This window comes from Coenobita brevimanus, chromosome 114 (assembly GCF_032717465.1).
Source record: "Coenobita brevimanus isolate Jiangsu-jjx chromosome 114, ASM3271746v2, whole genome shotgun sequence".
Classification (NCBI taxonomy): domain Eukaryota; kingdom Metazoa; phylum Arthropoda; class Malacostraca; order Decapoda; family Coenobitidae; genus Coenobita; species Coenobita brevimanus.
The window spans coordinates 1,863,343-1,885,767 of NC_137067.1; the positions used below are offsets into that span (position 1 = coordinate 1,863,343).

Genomic DNA, 22,425 nt, shown 5'->3' on the forward strand with positions numbered 1-22,425 from the left:
ACTGTTTTATGAAAGTTTATATGCTGCCTAAACAATTTTTATGCAGCTTAAAGACAATTTTTATGCTCTTTTAAGACAATTTTTTTGTTTTAAGAATTTTTATGCTGCTTGAAGACAATTTTTATTGTGTTGTAAGACAGATATATCCAATTTAGGAGGTTGCTTGTCAATAGCAGTTTTGTAAACATTGATAAACTGTACAGGCATTCATGCTAACATTGTTGAACTGTAGCTGCACTGCTGCAAAGATGTACTTAAACATGCTGGCAAAAAGAGCTGTCATTCGTGCCTGATGAAGTGGCCCAGACACCATAACAAATAGCATGTAGTGAAATTTTTTTGGCCTATCTGTTGGAGCCAGGATTTTGAGGGCTTGAATGATGAGTGAATGGAACCGTGTCCCATTAAGTGGGCAAACTTGGCTGTCTGAATGTTGCTATTCCTCACCCAGCCCTAGGGTGGGAAAAGAGGTCTGGATGATAATGATGCTAGCAATTACCTGGCAGAGTTAGGCCACTCACAGATTAACAATATTGGTTGCATGAGATTCAGTAAACCCTGGTAATAAAAGATATGGTAGTCTTCATTTGTCCAACACTGATCCTCCATTCTGATTACACATGGCCATCAGAGCTGAAATGGGTTGGGGATCTGTCAAGTTAAACACAATGCTTTGGTTGGTTACAATCAGGGTAGTTAAAAAAGAAGTTCCTTTCAAAAATTTTATTGGAAAAGTCACTGGTCGTAATTCATACACTGCTCAAGGACCCTCAGAACCTGGCAACACACACACGCACACACACAACACACTGCAACAGGGATCATTGTGCCTAGTACAGGGAGAATATCTTTTTGTCTGTGGAAGACAATAGTAAAGCCATCGCCATGTTCACAACTGAGGTCTGCGCCACACCCCGATCAGCGTTACACTGTCCTCCACTAACCTAACACAGCCATGGAACAGGTGCACCACTAGAACGTAACCCCTTTAAGCCGGTCCTAATTCCAGATACTTCCAGATTCTGCTCAACTTGGGAAAAACCTTTTGTAGTGAAGGGGTGATGAAGGCTACATCTAATCCAGTTTTGCTAGGAGAGGCTTTCCAAACTAGAGGGATTAGATACAGCCTTCAATAATCTTCAATACTAGGTTGCTCTCCAAGATGAATAATATCTAGTACAACAGTTGCAAGAATAAAAATATGTCTACAGGGGTTAATTTTGGATGTTATTATTACATTTCCCTATTCCAGTCACAAAGTTTAAATGTCCCACTAGAAAAATGGTAGAAGGAATGTGGATCAAATACTTTTAAAGCATAGAAAAAATATTTTCTGCAATATCTTATTTGTCGTACCGAGAAATAAAATTTAAACAGTCAACGTTAACTGTAAATTAGGCTAAGAGGTTACTCGGAGTGGTATTCTCTAACATTTACAATCTATTCCTTGTTACTTGAATTTTTTAGTCGCAAGAGAGACAAGAGGTGTTAATCTTTCTGTAGCTTTTTCTGTAAAATAGGTCTTAAGAAGAAAAACTGTCAAGAGGTTTTGTCACTGCAGGAAACACAGTGCTGGTTCGTCATGCCTCCTGCAGATCAAAATTAGTTATTGCAACCCCAGGCTCACCTCAAACCCAGTGGACTGCAGGAAATTATCAACTTCAACTGGTCGCTCCCAAAGGTCTTCAGCCGAGGTATGAAGACTGTGATGGTGTGGTGCATATGGTGAGTAACTGTTGTAGTGTGGCCAAAAAGCACCACAAGTTGTATTTTGTGCTGGTATGACACAGGGAAATAATTGTAAATCCGTTAAACCATCCCACTCCTACAACGCAACACCTTAGGAACTCCCTTAGCATAGCATAATTAAGATTCTAATACTTTATGGTCATCTACTTATCCTGAGATGGGTTTCAAACAAAAGTACAAAAAATTAATTCTTTTGATGTTACTTTTATATAACATATTGACTGGGAGTTCCTTCTTAAAATCTTGATTATATTTACAGCAAGACCAAACCCCAGTCTTAACCCCTTCCAGCCAGTAACTTATTCTTGCCACATCCAGATTTTTTTCAGTTTAGGAGAGGCTTCATGTACTGATAGGTTTTAATGCTATCTAACCCCTCCAGTTCAAGAGTCTGCCCTAAAATAAAAAAAGGCTAGGAGATGGCAAGAGTAAGACATTCCTGGACATGGCAAGAGCAAGACCTTCCACAGCACAATGGGTTAACTCCAGGAGAATAGGAGTCAGGGATAATTCTCCATCTTGGACTTACTGGCACCTCTTCCTCACCATTGTATTTATGTACGATAATAATATACCCTTGTATGTTACCTCACAGTACGAAGAATATACTGTATAAATAGCAGAGAAAAGAACAGTAAGGCATATTGCACAAAAACATAACCCCTTCAGCCTGATTGTTCTTGCTACCTCTAGACTACAGTATCTCAACTTTGGGGAGATCTCTTGTATAAATGAAAGCTCCAACCCCTCCACAAAGTCCAAGATCTATACTCTGAAGGTAGCAAAAACAAGAAACAAGTCACCGGATTGAAGTGGTCAAGAAAGACGTGCCAGAGTCTCGTAAGCTTAGAGTTGGACCCCACAACTGGCAGGCTGGACTTGCTACCTCCTCCCTGAAGTTGTGTTTTAGAGTTCGTCCTTGGCAGGCACGTCACCCTCTTCATCCTCCTCCTCCTCGTCCTGGTGGATTTAAAATTAATTAGAAAAAGAGCTTGTAATTAAACAGCTAGTCCTCATTATCAATCTTTTCAGCTGACAAAACTGGGCTACTCAAATTCATCACTATTTTGTGGTTGGATAAAATAATACAGCCTGAGTTACAAGGTAGAAACTGATCTCCTTGGTAACTAGTAAATCAAATCCTGTCTGACCAGATCTTGCCACTGAGTGAACTGAAAAGGGATGTGGGTCTTTTGTCAGATTCAAGTAAACTGAGCAGTAAATAACGAGAAAATGACAAGCTTTTGGTACTGTTAATGAGCAAGTCGGTTTTACATGTACGAGGCAAGTTCTAACACAATTCCCTTAATCAACTGGTAGTCAGGGAAACCTGACAAATACTTTACGTGTTGGGGATATATTAAGCGATTCTTCAGTACAACAGGTACAGCTATAAAACTGGGAAAACATAACTTAGCTTTAAGAGGTAAAGAACTAGTTTGCAATTTTTCTAACTTTACGAGAAGAAAAAGCTAATACTGTAATTTTTCTGCTATTGCAAACTGAACAAAATTTAAAAAGAAACATGACAATGAGGACTTGCTGTAAAAGAAAATCTAAAATAATCAGTATCTCCAGGTATGTAACATTGTAATCAAGGCATGCTAACACAGAAAGCCAGCAGTTATGAAAATGGAGCCACAGTGTGTCCACCTTAACAGATTTTTAGCATTAAAAGATGGACATTGTAATTCTAGGCCAAAGTACAGTACTGTAAATCAACTAGAAGCCATCAAATTAAAGTTAAGTTACAGTTCAGTATTAAAAGATGAACAGATGATAATTTCTGGCAAAGTTACGATAGTTTCAGGCAAAATTACTCATGAAAAGCATTAAAAGAACTAGGTTGTTATTCTAAGCCAAGTTAAAGTGAAGAGAGTATAGCTGGGAAGCTTAGGTTAGTTTGTACCTCTTTAACAGCACTCTTCCCTTCAAGGAAATCACTTAGCGCCTCCAAAGTCCTTGCTCCATTGTAATCTACCACCTACGGAGGGAATGCCAAAGAGGTGAGGGTGAGTGAGGAAGCAGGAAAAGTGCTCGGACTCCAGTGATCATATGCTTGAAACTTGAACAAGATGGGGATGAGAAGCCACCATTTTTTGACAATTTTGTAACTTGTGAAGTAAAGAAAAGCCTACAGGAAGTAACCAAGCTGTAGTTACTTTTGCGTTAATATTGCGTAAAATATGCCACATCAATTCAGTCTTTACCAAGCTCCATTTACTGGTGTCCTTAAAGGTAAAGATGAGTATTTTCACCCCTTAAGACAGTAAGTAATTTTAGCTCATAACTTAATCTGACCAACGTTGATACAGCATTAAAATCCCCCCCCCCCCCAAAAAAAAAAAAAATGAAAACAAAAAAAAATAAATAAATAAATTTAGGACACCCTGTATATCACTGCTGAAGGCACTCAGGAAATGCAGGCTTATAAAATTTATCAAAATTATTCCACAAACTTCACCTCAGTCAAAAATTACAGGCCTGCCTTCCCCACCATGATTCAAATTTCAAGCATACAGCCAGAAGCCTCCCAAATTCCCCAGAGTAAACATGCATTCCAAGACATGTCACTGGAGGAATTCAACCCTAGATATTGGACAGTGGAGTTTCGTACGTGGGTGTGAAATGCAGAGGTGAAAGCACAAGTGAGTGAGGAGTGAGCAACAGTAGCTGTGTTCTTACTGGCACGGTGATGTAACACTTCCCTTATGATCGGTGTTGCATACACAGACTTTGTACTACTGTTTACTTAGCGATTATCTTTGTGCTATTTCTGTAGACATTTGCTTTGTACTACTATTTCCTTAGTGATTTGGTTTGTACTACTATTTCCTCAGCGATTTGCTTTAAATATTACATCTAATTATTCTGTATGTTCATTTTGTAATATGAATAAGTATGGTAACAGAAAATTACCCATAGCTCAGACAGTGGATGTACTTATCAACTGGGCCAACAGTTTTATTCAGCAAAGGTTAATCTTATAAACCTGTTTGGAGCCAAGATAAGTGCACATATAAGACTTAATTATACCAAATGCCCCACTTTCTCTTCAGAAATGCCAACACTGATGTTAGTGCCCATATGAGCGAAAGAATCAAGGTGTTTAGATCACCAAGGAAGAGTTACAAAATCCACCAAGCCAACACACAGTCGAGTGAGATGAAGTGAGGTGTGAGTGAGCGAGAGTGAGCACAGTAAATGAGTGACATCAACAGCAGCAGCACTGGAAGTATTGACGTCATGCAGTCTGCTGGGTCAGTCCATCCTACCTCATCCTCGGGTGGGGCCTGGCCATATACACCACCTGTTTCCAAAAACTTCGAAAGCCCCTCCAAAGTACGTTCTCCATTGTATTCAACAACCTATTAACCATAAATAACATTTGAATCATGATGAAGTAGCACAGTAGTGTTAAATGTAAAACACTGGATTATGCTATGTGCCACTGTAACAACTGCACACTAGACCTTCCACCTGTAAATCTGCTTTATAAAATGATAATGCTGTACTTTAAATTATGGAAAAAAAGTCACTATTCTACAGTTTTTAAGGTTCTCATCATGCATACTTAAATGAATTATCACTTGTTGATGTCTAATAAAATAGATACTGGGTGCCAAGTAGCCAGAACTACTGCCACCACCAAGTAACGTGGGCATTTTGTTAATGGTCTGTTGCCCTCACTACCACCAACCCTTGGGTTGGACTTTGGTTTTCCATCCTCACCCTGCCCTAGGGTGGGAAAGAGGTCCAGATGATGATTTCTTTCTAGGTCAGCTGTCCAGCCTACCCATTGCCAAAGGAAATAGCTGTTTACAAGGGATGTACATGCAATCATCTTGGCCTGGACTATGTAATACATAATTAGTTTCCCACCAGGAGGGATGCAGAGTCAACTGAGTATTTTGCCAACATCACCCATGGTAGTACCTCCAAGAGATAATGGTGGCTATCTGCCTATCAATAAAAAATATCACAGCCTTATATCTACACTGTCCTATAACCCAAGACATGTGCAGGCAAAATGATACTTTTAATAACAACCCGACAAGGAGAATGGTGGATTGCAAGAAGTGTTAAGTCTGCAGTCCACTGGGTTCACATTTCAGATGAGCCTGGGGTTGCAACCACAGATGTTATATTCAATTACTGTATACTCTAATTATATTATTATTATTCCATATTCCACATTATATTCCACTGATCAAAACTGTACAATTAAACTTACCTCATTAGTTTCTTTTTTGTACAGCTTGAGGGTGGGGAAGGACTGGATTTTTGTGTGCTCCAGTTCATTGGCTGTGGCGTCCATCTTTGCAACGAGGATAGACTCGTTATCCTTATACTTTTCACCCAGCTGATCATAGATGGGAGCCAGCTGCTTGCAATGACCACACCACGGTGCATAGAATTCAACCAAAACATCCTTCTTTTTGTCGAAGACAATTTCATCAAAGTTGGAGGATACCAAGACCTGGAAGCATGAACGATATGTTTTAATAATGAATTATCAATCATCTATCATCAGATCAACTGATCTAACATCCTGCCTCGTTTTCCTAAGAGTAGATGGGGTGAGGATGGGGTCATTAAGCAAGACAAAGGAAAATCAACATTCAGTAAATAAACTGATCCAATCAGTACAACACCACTACTTACATAATCGTTATCCCTCAGTTACCACCACCAGTGCTACCGTACCCTTTCCTCTCGCCTGTTAGAATGTTAGGCAGGATCCAGAAACAGGGACAAAGTACAAAACTATCATCCTGCCCTTTTTTCCCACCTAAAAAATCCTGGCTGCATCTCACCATATATGCCTTTTTTTGAGATACATTCAATTTATTTACACCTGTCTACAAAGAGTAAATAAAAAAATGCTGAATTCATGTCATGTTCTTCTGTGCATAATCATAATCTTGAAAGAGCCAGAAGCTATCACAAATCTTCACCAGATTGAAGGGATTAAGGTGCAAAGACAAAATCACCAAGGAAGAGGTACTACAGTCCGTGTCACTCAGAATATGAGCATTATAACACACACATCACGGCAGCCAAAGGTTAAGAATGTTAAGCACTATATTGTACTTACCTTGACAGCCTCCTTGTCCCAATCCTCAGGCAAGTCTTGTGAGAGAAGGTGCTGCTTCAGTTTGCCATCCAGGAAGTTCTGTACGAAGCTTGTCAGGCCACTGTCGCTCAGGTCGTACTTCTCAGGCTTGTACTTAGCCATGTCTTCCTCCAGCTTGATGATGCGCAGACCAGGAACCTGAAATGAATAATGTTAGTATTATCTTAGCAATGAAAACCCTACTCTAAGCTGCAGAGTCACCGACCCAGCAATGTTAGTACTGTACTGTCTTTAACTAGGAAAACTAGGGTATTCTAATTTTGAGTCTATAACCCAGCACTGGTCTTCAAAACCTAATAGTCATCTTCCATAATCCTTCCGTGGTCATGTTTTTTCTAGATCCTCAAATGCCGCACTTCAGCCTTAAGCTTCCTCCTCTGCCATATCTGACAAATACCCAGTCAAGAAATTAATACAAATCAGCACCTTGTTTACTTGTGCCTAACATTCTTCCATATACAAACCCTACAACAGTCTGCATTCCCAATCAGTAACATGCAAGAAAAACTGGTGTATTCTTTATGGTACATTATTTTTTGTATATTGAAACCTTTAATGTGATCAGTTTTCAAAGCCTAGGATGTGTGCAAACAAATGTTATTTTACCTTAAATAAAAGGCATGCTTTTGTTTGATGCAAAAGGCTGAATGCGAAATACCCTGAAGTGTACTTCAAAATAGTATGAAATAATGTTAATTCAGCACCAGTTCAATAATCTAATAACAGTACACAAGGACTATCTAGCTTTCATTCACTGCTTCAGCACAATAGACTCCTAATCTGTATAATATCTGTTCAGCTGCCAGAATCAAAGATATCATAACAGATACTGCTAGAAACTTTCCACATTCCATTCATACCTCTTCCTTCTTCATGCCAAAGAACTCCAGGATACGAGCGTGGTCCTCCTCGTCCGTGTTGATGGTAACGAACAGCACCTGACCCTTGAATGTCTTGGCGGCGGTACGACACGCTTCCATGTGGGTGTCATAGTGTCCGGCTTCTTTGGACAGGAAGATGAGAAGGTGTGATTTGATTTCCCCTCCGAAGATCTTTGAGGCAGTTTCATGATTGAAGTCGACAACGAGTGGAAGGGAATTGGCAGAAACAAACTTGGCAATACCAGCCTCAGTCACCTCGCCTTCATATACATTCTTGCCCTCATCAAAGTCCTTGAACAGAATGATTCCTCCGTCAGATACTCCATACTCTGAGAACACGGCATCATCCGATGTAATACCGAATGGCTGGTCATCATTTGCTGCTGCTGCTGCAAGGAACTGTTTAGCTGGGTCAGATGCCTGGTCCTTGAAGAAGCCAATAACAATCACAGGCTTCTCTGCAATGAATGCCTTTGCTTCATCAACGGACGTTATAGCCTTTGCCGGAGGGCCGGTCTTCTTTATGAGCCAGTTTACAATGTCATCAGCCTGGCGGCCTCCATTATAATCTACAGGCTTGCCAGAACGGAAGAATTTGAGGGTGGGGTAGCCTCTGACGCCATGTTCTTCCGCCAGCTCTGTCTCCTCTGTGGCGTCAACTTTGGCAAGCTTGATGAGGGATTCCTTCTCAGCCAAGGAAGCAGCGGCCTTCACATACTCAGGAGCCAAGGCCTTGCAGTGACCACACCAAGGAGCATCTGCAAAAAAGGACATTTGTTAGTTGTGTGTCTAAGCTATATAGTGGATATATTCACTACATTTACTGTTGTATTTATAAACATTCTTTTCATTTGTCTCCTGTTAAATTCATCTGAATGGCTAGCTGGTACAGAATACAGGTAGCCTACTGATAACAGGTGTTCCACACAAGTTTAATGGTGACAGTATTAACAGTCCTGTGACAAAACAAGTCTGGCATAACAAACATAATACCTCTAGTTGTCACAACCATGATACTGACTCAATAGACTGAGGGCACAACAGGACTAAGTAACAGCTGAATGGCTGATATCATGATGAATAACTTGTAACCTGAGTGATAAACTGATTGCATCCACAATTAATACCCTAGGTTACTGTTAGTAGTGTTGTGGCTTGACATGGGTAATGTAACACTTGTTTTATGCTGCCCGAGCCTCAAGGGAAGAAAAACCTTGCTTATACAAGACAATGGTTATAATTTCAGTTGGGAACCAGATCCAAAATATTAGAGGCAGCCTTACTCCCCTCCACCATCACCAAAATTAATTACTATTCCTGTTACCTTATAGTGTAATCGGCTCATGATCATTACATTATTATCTTTTAATGTTAATAGAGTCATTTTATTTACATAATTTAAGCTATCATTGGGGAGAGATTATATACAAGAGTGCAACTCAGCAGTTTTTGGCATTTACATCTTACCCACTCATCTCACTTTCCCATATGAAAAGTCTATCTATCTATTGCCAGAAGCCTTAATCCTGTGAGGGGTGGCCACAAACAAATTGCCTACATGTGATGGGTATCCTCTCTAATTATTAACATTGTCCCAGTAACCCCCCCCCCACAAGAATATACAGTACACCCTCCTAGACTACAGCATTTGGCAGACTGCTAGCCTCTCTTCCTGCATCTGCACATCATGCTTCTACAGGTATTCATTCCCTCATTAGTTGTGTAATTTAACTCTCCAGTTCAAAAAAGACCAGTACAGTAAGGTACACTATATTTTGAGGTCTGCTGAACAAAATACAACAGCATTAAAGCTACTGCCACTGCAATTTTGTAACTGCTATGTTATTAGTTATATTTCATTATTACTAACCCAAACTAAACCTCATACTAAAAAAATTATTTCACATCAGTTTCGCCAGTAATCGCGGTGGAAGCGATCTCCATTTTCCAGTAACGTCTTTGCTGCGAGATAGGACAGACGTTTGATGCTGGCAACAGAGAAGTGGTACTAAAAAAAAATTTAAATTCCTGCATCCATTCTCCCAGCAACACCACCTTGCTGAACTTGAACTTGTCTAGACTGCGATGGCGAAAGCTGAGGATGGGGGGAGAAGTGCCAGAAGACATATTTACAACCTTTTTAAGCAGCATCCAGTTTGTATTTAGAACAGGTGTGTTTACGGTGTATCTAGGCATTCAAGTACTTCAAAACCCCCGCAATGGATATCAAAGGAGTGGATATGAATGGAAAAACGAGACGATTTCTGATAAAAGTGCTAGGGATGACCTGGAAATTGGTTAAGATTATTAATGAATATGGAGCCCGCCCTTGAGGTGAACAACCCCCACCACATCGGCGACCCAACCACACCACCACATCCATCAGAGGTATTTATGTAGCCTTTATTGAATACTTTCCTGTGACTAAAAATACTTTTTATGAACTACCAGTTTCCTTTTGATGCGTTAGGTTCAAGGAAATTTAACGAAACGAAATTTTCTCATTACGACCCAGCGACTACTTGGCAACTCATCACTCCTGCCCCTATTCATTCATTAATATCCACCACTTATTTATCCTTCACCATCCACCATTTATCCTTTATTACCAGATGAATTAAAGATGTTTCATTACAATTAACCACAACTAATTTTCAAAACCTGCAATTTACGCTCATCATTAGCAACATTACACCCACGGAGGCTATAGTCATGTGACTGATTAGGTTACGGCAGTTCTTTTCGTCTTTCTAATGAACTAGTAATTTGCGGCTAGCTTCGTAAAATAAAGCGATTAAGAATCACTAATGATCACTGGCAACCCCTCTGGTATCCGTAACAACTGCTACTGTACGATTTTTTTTTTTTTTTTAATCATGTAATTATAACTAAGCTAAATTATTCCTAAATTCTCCCACAGTGATATCCGACAACCCTCAACATCCACCTCCTTATTTTCAAATTATTTCCTCGTCTATTCAGCTTTCCCTCAGCGTGCCTTAACCCTTTCCCTGCTGCTCCTTAACTTTGAGTATGCAAGCTAAAATCGGGCTGTTTTGCTCATCGGAGAGGGAAGACTCCACTGCCTAGTTAAACTTACTACCCTCCAAATGAATGGTGGAATGCAGAAGACAATATTAGCCTGCAGTCCACAGGGTTCACATTTAGGATTAACCTGAGGCTACAACCTACTACTACTACTACTACAATGGAACACTTATTGTATTCACGGTAACAAGACTAGTTGAGAAATCCTAGCTTTCTCATGGTAAACATTGGCCCCGATCAATAAAAATAATAGTAATAATCAAATGAAGATGCCAGTTATTTCAGTAAACATTGGTGGATGGTGGCTGGCAACAACCCACACTTAACTTGAACTTGAGTATGTGTTTAGTCTACAGCATTGGCATAAATTGTGTGTGTGTGTGTGTGTGTGTGTGTGTGTGTGTGTGTGAGGGCTAACGTGATTATATACAATTTTCTTGTATTCTAATTGTATGTGTGGGTGGGGGGAGGCTTGGAAGAAATGCATCTCCTTACCTGATGTATCGGTAACAATATATAATATTGACCTGTCACAGAAATAGAGAACCCCTTTCAGTTTTGTAGATGGCCAGTTGTCAAACGGGGATAAATTTGACTAGTAACCAAGGAGACTCATTCCCACAAAGTTCATCGTATTTCATGCCATCACGACATTGCATTCAATTATATGATGCATCGTTTTATACAGTTTGCAGGAATAACGTACAAGAGGATATTGAAGTGTACTGTGCAGAATAAATCGCTAAGCAAAAGGTGTAAATAAGTCTATCCATTTCGAATATCGACCCATAGTCATGTTTATTTGTAGAACTGTTTTGTCCTTTCCTACATGCGTTCAACCCGACCAACTTGAGTAACTGTACTACAATGGTGTCAGTGAACTCCCTGTAGTGCTACGTAGTGTTGCCATATGACCGTCAAGCTGGCTACGTATTATGATAACCCATCTGCTGCATACATCACCACACCAGTCTTACCATGGTTAGGAATTCATTATCGTTCTGTTTGGTTGTGAATTCTTGCCTATAGCAGCAGTGTGAGAATGTAAATAAGCAATCTTTTACATGACAGCTCAGTTTAATATGAATTCTACTTACTGCTTGCATAGATACTCTCCGTTGTTGGTTTATGGCACTAAAATTAGCTAAACTCGGCATGCACACCAACTATGCAAGGTCCGTCTAATCTGTTGGAATAAGCACCTTAGCCAAGTTAGGAAATGCTAAGTGTAATGGAACTCACATTCATATCCTGCGTCTTTATCATTTTACATACTCCATGTTGAATTACCTAGGACGTTTTATATTACTAACCGGCCTCCTAACATATGTTAACCTTATAGATTTCACGGGAGACGTAACAGCTGTATTCACGGCGGGTAAGGCAATTCCCAAACACCTCTTCCTAGGCAGTTTATTTTGCTATACATTCATTACTATCCTCGTGTCATTTAAATAATTCAGATGCCACCATACTCAGCAGAAATACAAATTGATATAACCTACCTGTATCCAAATATAAATCGCTAAGGATGAGGCGCTAAAATGCTTACTAAACCGAGAATATTGGACCTAAATATTTGGAATAACAGGATGTGGGGAATGAGGCATAAAGACAGTTTATAGTTACATATTGTTTTAGAAACATTCATTTTCCTGTCTTGCTATGTAGTACAAAATGACAACTTTGATAATCCATATGGTACACATGTACGGTATCGCACCCATCTTCACTATCAATCTCGAAAATTAACAGTGAATTGACTAGAAATTTAGGAACATCCAATTGACTGCGCCTGTCCCACTCAAACCTCAAGATACAAAGTCACAAATATTTGAGTTCGTCCTTTCATCCGCTCGGCCGAACCACCCACGCCCACACTCACGTCCGATCCCAAATACCGTACTTCTGCCACGTCCACGCCCATCCTTCCCAATAACACCCATTTTTCTGTCTTCTGGCTAAATATTAATGGACAACACCCATTTTTTCTTCCTTCTAGCTAAATATCAATGGATTTTGAACCATATACGTAAGTGTTATTGTTTTTCATGCATCCACGTAGCCCATATGCAGGATAACAAGAGCTGGTTAGCCTGCAGTGAATTGATTTTTGGAGCTGTTGTCCCAGAATGACGTCAGTTTAGAACAATGGCAACTGTCAACACTGCCCAAAATCTCCTCGGTAATTTTCGCATACCGGTTCCCTCCTCCCACGAACACCAGACTCCGGGATGTCAGACACGATGGATGTAATTTTCTACTTACAAAATTCTACCAAAATGAACTCATTCTCCTCCGTCGCTTTCTTGAAGTTATCTTTCGTCAACACCAACACTCCCTCATCTTTCGTTATTTCGTCGGCCGTGACTGTCAGGGCAACGAAAGCCAGAAGAGCGGCGACGGATACACCCACCCTCATCTTGTGAGTTGTTGATACAGACTGGGATGAGAGAGAGTCTGTAGAGTTGCCAAATGAAGAACTAGAAATCCTGCTAGACTCGGTCTCAAACCTGCTAGATTTCCGCTAAGTACAAAATTTTCGAGAAAATCGCCTGAAAAAGTGCTAATATCTCTAGAATATCGCTATATCCGTGTGAAGCTTCTAGAATACAGCTAGATTTCTTGCAGCTACGCGTGAGAAATTGTCTGTAAATGGAGACTAATATACTTATAGCTAGCGGAAATATCGCTAAACTGGCAACAGCAAGCGAGATGGCGGAGGAGAACGCAGACGTGGCCATTCGTGGGCTCTCCTCATTGGCTTCCATACGCACGATGCCGACATGCCTATTTGAATCACTGCAAACTCCACCCATCTCCTCGAATCGCCCCTCTCCCTCTGTATGGCGAAAGAGATAAAACCATAAACAAATAACACAGTTCTTATCGTAACTTTTATTGAGCCGCGGGGCGAAAATCAATAATGCGAAGGTGGTAAGGGTGGCCAGACATGTTGGTGGCCGCCGTCAACTGGTTCTGACGTCATGGGCGATGTGTCAGTCAAGGAGCCTTGTGGGTAACCGTAGGGTTCCCGGGATTTTAAAACTAGGAAAACTTTAACCATATGGCATGCATTATACACTTATTTTAAATACCTCTACCGTACGTTAACATTACAGGGAACTTGGTACTTAAATTTCTCTCGCTTATGAATGTGTTTTTCCCACGTAAATATTGTGAATATTTGACAGGATAGACTATTTATAAGCACCGTACAGTCTTTTTTTAAATTTGTGGTATTTTTCGCCGTTCCAGACCATCCGTGACGCCACCTCCTTAGCGGTTTATCCTATGTAAACATCATTAATATTCCTAACAGTAGCTATAGACTAATTATAGGGACATCGTTTTAGAATTAGTAGTATTGTTGTCGTTCCTGAGCATTCGTGACTCCTCTTCCTTAGCGATTTATGCTGCACATTACACCTCAACATTCTCGTTTTTTTTTTTTTTTTTTTTTTTAACGCATGGGAGAAGGAACCAAAGGCCAGGAACCCGCAAATTGTTCCGTTCAAGAAAAAAACAAAAACAAGATAACAGAGAGGCAAATTCAGGATCGCGTTTGTTACTGATATATACCGTAGTGTCGATATTAAAACTAGACAAGAGGACATCCAAAGTAAATCGCAAAGGAGGATTTGCTACGAAAGCCTCCTACGATTGATATACAGACATTAGTGTGTTCAGTGATATTTCTGTTTTAATTTTCGATACTCTTCACCTTGACCCAGATTTTCGTTCTTTTGCAGCCTATTTCACGTAGTTCAGTGGCGGGAAAGGACAATGCTGTACACCCTTGCCAGAGCACTTCTTCATGACTAGCATCATATTTTACGGTTAACCTGTTCTTAAAACTCAGCATTCAAGATGTAGAGATGGCAGCTTTCGTCAGTTTAAGAATAAAAGGGGTATATTAGCTTATGAAATGAGATATGCTGGTAGACTAGGGCACTCAGAAAACACATTCCTCCTTGAACACCTGTGCAACTGAGGTCACTACCGTAACAAAATTCAGTCAGCTACTTATAGTTCGTTCATTCTGACCTGTACTTAAGCGATTTAATTTCCTTAGTACACCTTCCCGTCCTCTTCTGTGTTACATAAAGCCTTTCATTGTCACCATCATCTGCATAAATAACGTACAAAATTATATTAATCAGCAGCATCCAAAAGATAAATCGCTAAGGAAGAGATGTTAGGGAACTTCCTTAAAAACGAGAGCTCGAATGAATAAGGCTGTCGAATCTTCCTGTCTCCTGTTCTAACTTCTCAAATAAATCTTAGTAAAGCTCCCTAACACCTCTTCCAAAGCGATTTAGTTTGCTGATTACCTCTCTCTCTCTCTCTCTCTCTCTCTCACCTTACCATGACACACGATTATGAAAATGTATACGCAAAATAAATCGCTAAGGAAGAGGTGTTACGTACTAAATCTCCGAGTGATGCGGTAATTAACAGCTGTCACATGTTTAAGGAAGTAATTACAGTGTACTTAATTAGATGAAAAATGTACACTAATTACATGTACATTGATTACTGTGCGAAAATGACCTTTAAATGTTATATTATTTTATCAGTGTTAAGTAGATGGAAAGACTGGGTTTATTTTAGCCCAAGAGATAGGTAGATAGATACAGACAGACAGATGGATAGATAGATAAACAGATAGATAGATAGGTAGGTAAACTGGCAGGGAAACAGATCGATCGATAGATGGATAGACGGACAGACAGATAGACAGCTGGATAGATAGATAAACAGATAGATAGCTAGGTAGATAAACTGGCAGGTAAATAGATCGATTGATAGAAAGACAGACAGACAGACGGATAGAGATAGACAGAAGGATGTATAGATAAACAGATAGATAGGTAAAGATAGGTAAATAGATCGATCGATAGATGGATAGACAGATAGATAGATAGACAGACAGAGAGCTTATAAAAAAAAATATGCATACTTTTTAAAAACACGTGTACATTAATAAGAACACATGTTATATACTGAAGAACACTTGTAAGGTATGAGACACTTGTAGTCATCCTTGCTTAGAACACGTGTACTTGGATTACGTGTATGGAAAATTTATTGCAGGTGTGTGTGTGTGTGTGTGTGTGTGTGTGTGTGTGTGTGTGTGTGTGTGTGTGTGTGTGTTTGGGGGTGAGGGAGGTAGGGAGGGAGAGTGAATGAGTAATAAGAGTTGGAGGAGGAAGAAGAAAAGTAGGAAGAGAGGGAGAGAGAAGCGGGGAGATGATTAGAAGATTTTGTTGATGATGAAGATGATGATGGTGATGAAGAGAGAGAGAGAGAGAGAGAGAGAGAGAGAGAGAGAGAGAGAGAGAGAAAAGTGGGGAGATGACAAGATGTTGATGATGATGATGATGAGAGAGAGAGAGAGAGAGAGAGAGAGAAAAAAAAAACACTTGTACACACACACGCACAAACACTTGCGTTTTTCCTTATACAACACAAAACCATTAATCAGTATCAAAGACCAGGGTTCGGGTTCCTCCTGCTCCTCCTCCTCCTCCTTTTTCATCACTATCATCATTATCCCTATTAGCAGTGGTAGCAGTACCGTAGTAGTAGCAGTAGTAGTAGTAGCAGAAGTAATAGTAGTAGTAGTAGCAGCAGCAGAAGTAGTAGAACCGTAAGTTAATTGCATCCCTAGGCTTATCTGAAAGTGAACCCAGTGGAGTGCAAGCTGAAATACCCCCTCTCCGGCAACCTCCTCATCCTCCTTTCGGGGCATAGGGAGGGAGTTGAGGGACAGTTATATACCCAGGCAGCTCCACCACCAGGGTATATCAGTGCCACCACGTGCAGGCGTCCCTCTCCAGCAACTAAGCCATATGGAAACCGGTTTGACGGGTTCGTGTAAATTTCGCCGAAGGTATCAGTAAAAAGTCACCGAGGTGGTTGAAAAAAAAAATAAAAAAAATAAATGCCTTGTTTTCATCTAAGGGAACTGGGCGACTCTTACAGCTTGAATACTAAGCTGTGATTACGTGAAATTCAGTGAGCTTGAGTTATGGGGTGAAAATGAGTCTCCTTGGTTACTAGTCAAATCAACCCTCCAATCTGTCCACACCTGGTCATCAACTTAACTGAAAAAAGGTAGGGATCTTTGTCAGGTAAACACGAACTATAGCTAATTGTCGCTCCCGAGAGAGAGAGAGAGAGAGAGAGAGAGAGAGAGAGAGAGAGAGAGAGAGAGAGATTACAAGTTATTTTAGAAGGGGAACTTCGTGTAGGGGATTCGTCACACTTTATCCACAGTGATTTATTTTGCATAGTACACATTTAATATCCTCCTCCATTTTTAGTGATGCAAGCCATAGTAAAATTAAGTATGGGTAGATAGATAGATAGATTAGATGAAAGAGAAAAATGAGGTGTAATATGCAAAATAAATCGCTAAAGAAGAGGTGTTACGAAGGAAAATACGACTCGTTCTTAACAAAGCATTATTTTCGAGAATCGTTAACTTGGCCTAAAATTCCTACTTCTCCATCTTAAACTAACTATAGAATATGATGCTAGTCACGAAGAAGTGCTATGGGTAGGATTTAGAGCCGTAGCATCGTCTTTCCTGCCACTGAGCTACTTGAAATAAGCTGGAAAAGGATGAATATCTGAGCTAAGTTAAGGTGAAAGGAGTATAATTATTCTTAGCCTTCCTTCAGTCATGTTCAGTCAAGGTGTGTGTGTGTGTGTGTGTGTGTGTGTGTGTGTGTGTGTGTGTGTGTGTGTGTGTGTGTGTGTGTGTGTGTGGATATCGTTCCGGAGTGACAGGTATGTGTGTGTGGGTGGGTGGGCGTGTCTATCTGTCTGTCTGTACGTGGAGTGTTTGAATAGCGTTCCAAAATGACGTATGTGTGTTTGTGTGTGTGTGTGTGTGTGTGTGTGTGTGTGTGTGTGTGTGTAGGAGAGAGAGAGGAGCCGCGGTATTGTCAGTGGGAGGACAAGCATGGGCGTTTTGAAAGGGAACTGGTAACTGACTGGAGAAAGGGTAGATGTGTGTGTGTGTGTGTGTGTGTGTTTCATAATGAGTCACTTAACAGTTTACAACAGTTTAATTGCACAGATGCACATTAATAATTTTTTGCGGCACACAGTTTTGGAATGACTGGTGAGTATGAGGGTGTAAGGGAGTGAAAGTTTTCGTGTTGTGGGTGTAAGTGATTCGCTGTTAGCCGTTACACGTGGACCACTACAACACCTCCACCACAGCCACCACACCTGTCTCTTCCCACCTGGCCTCAGCCGGTGGGGATACACGCAGAGACAATGAGTTGTGGTTACGTGGCACAGACAGGTGTATGACCGGCACAGGTGTGGGGATAGATGATTAAAGATATATTGATGGGTGGGTGGATAGACTGATTGATAGGTAGACAGATAAATAGATAGGTAGATAGAGATATACACATACATATATATAGACTTGGGCAGTAAAGGAAGAGGATATTCGCAGGCTTAAATTTACAGAAATGGCAATTATTAGGTGGATGTGCAGTGCGTCCCTGAATGTGAGGCCTGGGAGAGGGGGCTAGGTTTGAATGAAAGAGTTGAGAGATAGGCTGGGACTGGAGTGTATTGGTGTTGCGATAAGGAAAGGTACATGGAGATGGTATGAGCTTGTGGAGAGAATGGGGGATGATGATTGGGTGCAGAAAGTGAGAAGTGATAATGTTGGGGGTAGGGTTGCTAGAGGCAGACCGAAAAAGACCTGGGACGAGGTCATTTTGTGTGACCTCAAGGATAAGGGACTGAATAGGGAAGCTGCCTGAGATCGAGCAGCATGGAGAGCCGCCAGTAGGTGACCAAGGCCGACGCACGCAAGTATGTTGGAGCCTTCAAAAACGAAAACATACTCAGGATGGTAGGTTAATAGATATAGTTAGATAGGTACGTACTTAGATAAATAGATAGATAGACAGGTAAACAGGTAGATAAATCTTCACTAAATACCGTGAATGTTTAAAAAATACAAAATTTCATTCCACACAGCCCTATATATTGAAGGATATTCGAAAATCAATCATAGAATTATTAATGAGACTTTTATAGTTCTCCTCTTTATAAATAACTGTGGATTTCATCGTAAAATAGATAGATAGATAGATAGATAAAATCAGATTGGTCCATACATAAAACTCCTATTTCACTTCCTCCGTTTTATTTCTCGTGTGTTGTGGGTACGGCTCAGGTAGCGTTATCAGTGTCTATCCTGCATCATTTATTCATTTCTTACCCCCACTGCCTCACCCACGCCCACACCAGCAGACAGCGTTATCAGTGCCCTTTTGCATCATATTTTACGTAGTTCAGTGGCAAGATAAGACAATACTACGGCTCTACATCCTTTATACAACACTTCTTCATGACTAGCAACTCATTTTAGTGCTAGTATAATCCTGTAACTCAGCCTAATGGAGAGATGGCAATTTTAGGGCAAGTCAGTGTAAAGGAGTATGTGTTAACTAACTTCTGCACTTTCCTGTACCTCCAGCAAGCATTTACTTTCTTCCCCTCAAGGTGTGTTCTGGTGAAGTCGCCATGGTCTACCGCTTGAGCGTGAGGTTGGGGGAGGGGGTAGAAGGCGAGAGGGAGTGAGAGCAAGGTTGAGAGGATGGAGGAAGGTTGGGGAATATATCAATATATCTGTCTGTCTATCAAAGTGTCTGATCTAAATATAACAGGTAGAGTTAGAAATAGATACATAGAAGGGGGAGGGGGGAGCAGAGGAAATATTTGAAACTGGCAGGAGAAAGCGGTGTTGGAGGGGGAGGGGGAGGGAGAGGGGGAGTGAGGGAAGGGGATGGGAGGGGGAAGGAGGGGGATGTCAGGGAGAGCTCCATCATAGCAATGCCTTTTTCTTTAAATTCTATTGTTGTTCTAGTAGCGGATATTATGTAAAGCAGAGGAAGGGGAGTGAAGCGTGTGTGTGTGTGTGTGTGTGTGTGTGTGTGTGTGTGTGTGTGTGTGTGTGTGTAGTAGAGATTAATATGGTACGTCTACATTTTTACCTAAAGTTTTGTAACTCTCACGAGACGAAAAAGATACATAAGCTCGTTTGTAACTTTTAGGGGATCTTGTTCCCCTAGAAGGAAGGAATAAAGAGTGAGTGGGGTACAACAGGGAGATGAAGGAAGGAAGGAATATTGAAGAAGTAGCAACAAACCATAACATGGCTATATTTCACTGCAGGAGAAGAGGGAGAATAAAGACCGTAAGAAACACTACAATATCAAAAAGAGGGGTAGGACAGAAGAGCACAAGAGGACAGTAAGGTGAGAAAGACTGGAGACTAAAAGGCCCCTCTTAGGCACCTCTTACGTCAAGCAGGGACATTAGGGAAGTATTCTTTACCATCCTCCTCAGGGGGTTCGATTCCCGGCACATTGGTAATTTCTCTGGTGATTTTTCCTGTGTAAAAATACAGGTTCTCTCTTCACTCCTCAGGGGGGTTGTTCCCGTAGAAGATTTTATAAAGGAGAGGAACGCTTGCTTAGGTAGTGATGATAGTGATGAAGACGAAGATGATGACGATAATGATAACAGCAACAATGATGATAATGATGATGATAACGATAACCATGATGATGATGATGGTGATGATGATGATGATGAGAGACGTTTGCTTAGGTAGTGATGATAGTGATGAAGACGAAGATGATGACGATAATGATAACAGCAACAATGATGATAATGATGATGATAACGATAACCATGATGATGATGATGGTGATGTTGATGATGAGAGACGTTTGCTTAGGCAGTGATGAAGACGAAGATGATGATGATGATGATGACAGCGACACCTATGATGATGATGATAACGATAACCATAATGATGATGATGGTGATAATGATGAGAGAGACGTTTGCTTAGGCAGTGATGAGAGTGATGAAGATGATGATGATGATGACAGCGACACGTATGATGATGATGATAACGACACTAACTATGTTGATGATGCTTTTCCTTGTCAAATTAACCCTGGTCAGTATTCCCACGGTGAGGCGAGAGAGCCAGGCGTTTTATCAGTAGGATTTCCCAGCAGGTAAGGAGAGGATTAGAACCCTGGTGCTGCTTATGGGAAATGCCGTCACACCTGTCCGTTTGTGATTTAGCCCCCACATTACACGTGAATTGTATTTTTAGAATGTGAAGTATGTGAAGTATTGATGTAAAGATGGTGTAAAGTATTGATGTAAAGATGGTGTAAAGTATTGATGTAAAGATGGTGTAAAGTATTGATGTAAAGATGGTGTAAAGTATTGATGTAAAGATGGTGTAAAGTATTGATGTAAAGATGGTGTAAAGTATTGATGTAAAGATGGTGTAAAGTATTGATGTAAAGATGGTGTAAAGTATTGATGTAAAGATGATGGAAAGTATTGATGTAAAGATGGTGTAAAGTATTGATGTAAAGATGATGGAAAGTATTGATGTATTGATGTGAAGTAGGTGGATATTAAAAGAAAAGAACATAGGGAAATGTTTGGGTATATTAGAGAAAATAAATCGCTTAGGAAGAGGTGCAACGAAAACCTCCATTGCTAGTTAATTTCCCATACTACACCTCAGTATTCTGTTTTTATATTTGTATCTTATAGTACCGATAGAGATTGCATTGATAGAGTATTTATCTATTCGTCTATCTGTCTATCTACCTTTCTGTCTGCCTATCTATCTGTCTATCTACCTTTCTATCTGTCTGTCTGTCTCTTTGTCTATATATCTGTTTGTCAATCTGTCCATCTATCTATCTGTCTGTCTATCTATCTGTTTATCTATCTATCTATCTCAGCTATACTATCCTTGTCATATACTGAAATAGAAATAATTATTACGGTACTATCAATATTAAGACAATATCACCTTCTAGAGACCTCTATGTCTGTGTGCTCTGTGCAACATTCCCATCCCTCCACGTACACCGGAAGTACACGTCATGCTAAGCTCTCAAGTGTGTGTGTGTGTGTGTGTGTGTGTGTGTGTGTGTGTGTGTGTGTGTGTGTGTGTGAAGGAGATGGAGAGAGAGGAGGGGGGAAGAGAGCAAATCTACAAGTGTGTGTGTGTGTGTGTGTGTGTGTCTGTGTGTGTGTGTGTGTGTGTGTGTGTGTGTGTGTGTGTGTGCGCGTGTGAGAGAGAGAGAGAAGGGGGAAGGGAGCAAATTTACAAGTGTGTGTGTGTGTGTGTGTGTGTGTGTGTGCAACTAGCCGAGGTAACACAAGTGTTCTGTGTTATGGGTTTGTTTTATGGCTAGACAGATAGATAGTAGTAGTGGTAGTAGTAGAGCAGTAATAATAGTAGTAGTAGTGGCAGCAGTAACAGTAGTAGTAGTAGGAGTAGCAGCAGCAGTAACAGTAGTAGTAGTAGTATTAGTAGTCCCTTAAACCATACACAACCAACACTTTCCATTCAAGGTCCCACTTTTCGTAACTTAAAACACTTTCAGATACAAACACTCCCCTCAAATCATAGCAGAATCCCGTCTTTACTTCATCTCCTCTGTTCCTCCTCGTAGGTTTATCTATCTATCTGTATATCTATCTGTATCAAATGGCCACCCCGTACGGGATTATGGTGTCTGG

At 40.5% G+C, this 22,425-nt stretch overlaps 1 protein-coding gene across 2 annotated transcripts; it reads right to left on the reverse strand.

Annotated features, from left to right (window-relative positions):
* Positions 1-708: 708 nt before the first annotated feature.
* On the reverse strand, positions 709-13,248 carry Pdi (protein disulfide isomerase). Of its 2 annotated transcripts, none has more exons than XM_080286880.1 (6): positions 13,084-13,248; positions 7,747-8,525; positions 6,848-7,024; positions 5,984-6,229; positions 3,659-3,733; positions 709-2,709 (listed from the first exon to the last, which is right to left on the reverse strand). In XM_080286880.1, the coding sequence occupies exons 1-6, from the start codon at positions 13,235-13,237 to the stop codon at positions 2,656-2,658; spliced, it is 1,485 nt and encodes a 494-aa protein (XP_080143006.1). In that variant the 5' UTR covers positions 13,238-13,248; the 3' UTR covers positions 709-2,655. The 2 variants fall into 2 exon arrangements, with proteins under 2 accessions (XP_080143006.1, XP_080143005.1); XM_080286879.1 differs by lacking the exon at positions 3,659-3,733 and adding an exon at positions 5,025-5,117.
* Between the last annotated feature and the right edge of the window lie 9,177 nt (positions 13,249-22,425).

Bases quoted from the DNA above. Each gene is read 5' to 3' on its own strand.
- Pdi (XM_080286879.1), bottom strand. From the start codon at position 13,237: ATGAGGGTGGGTGTATCCGTCGCCGCTCTTCTGGCTTTCGTTGCCCTG. The intron at 8,526-13,083 runs GTAAGTAGAAAA...CCTTTTTTGCAG, and splicing joins GTTCATTTTGGTAGAATTTT to ATGCTCCTTGGTGTGGTCAC. The intron at 6,230-6,847 runs GTAAGTACAATA...TCATGCTTCCAG, and splicing joins GGGACAAGGAGGCTGTCAAG to GTCTTGGTATCCTCCAACTT.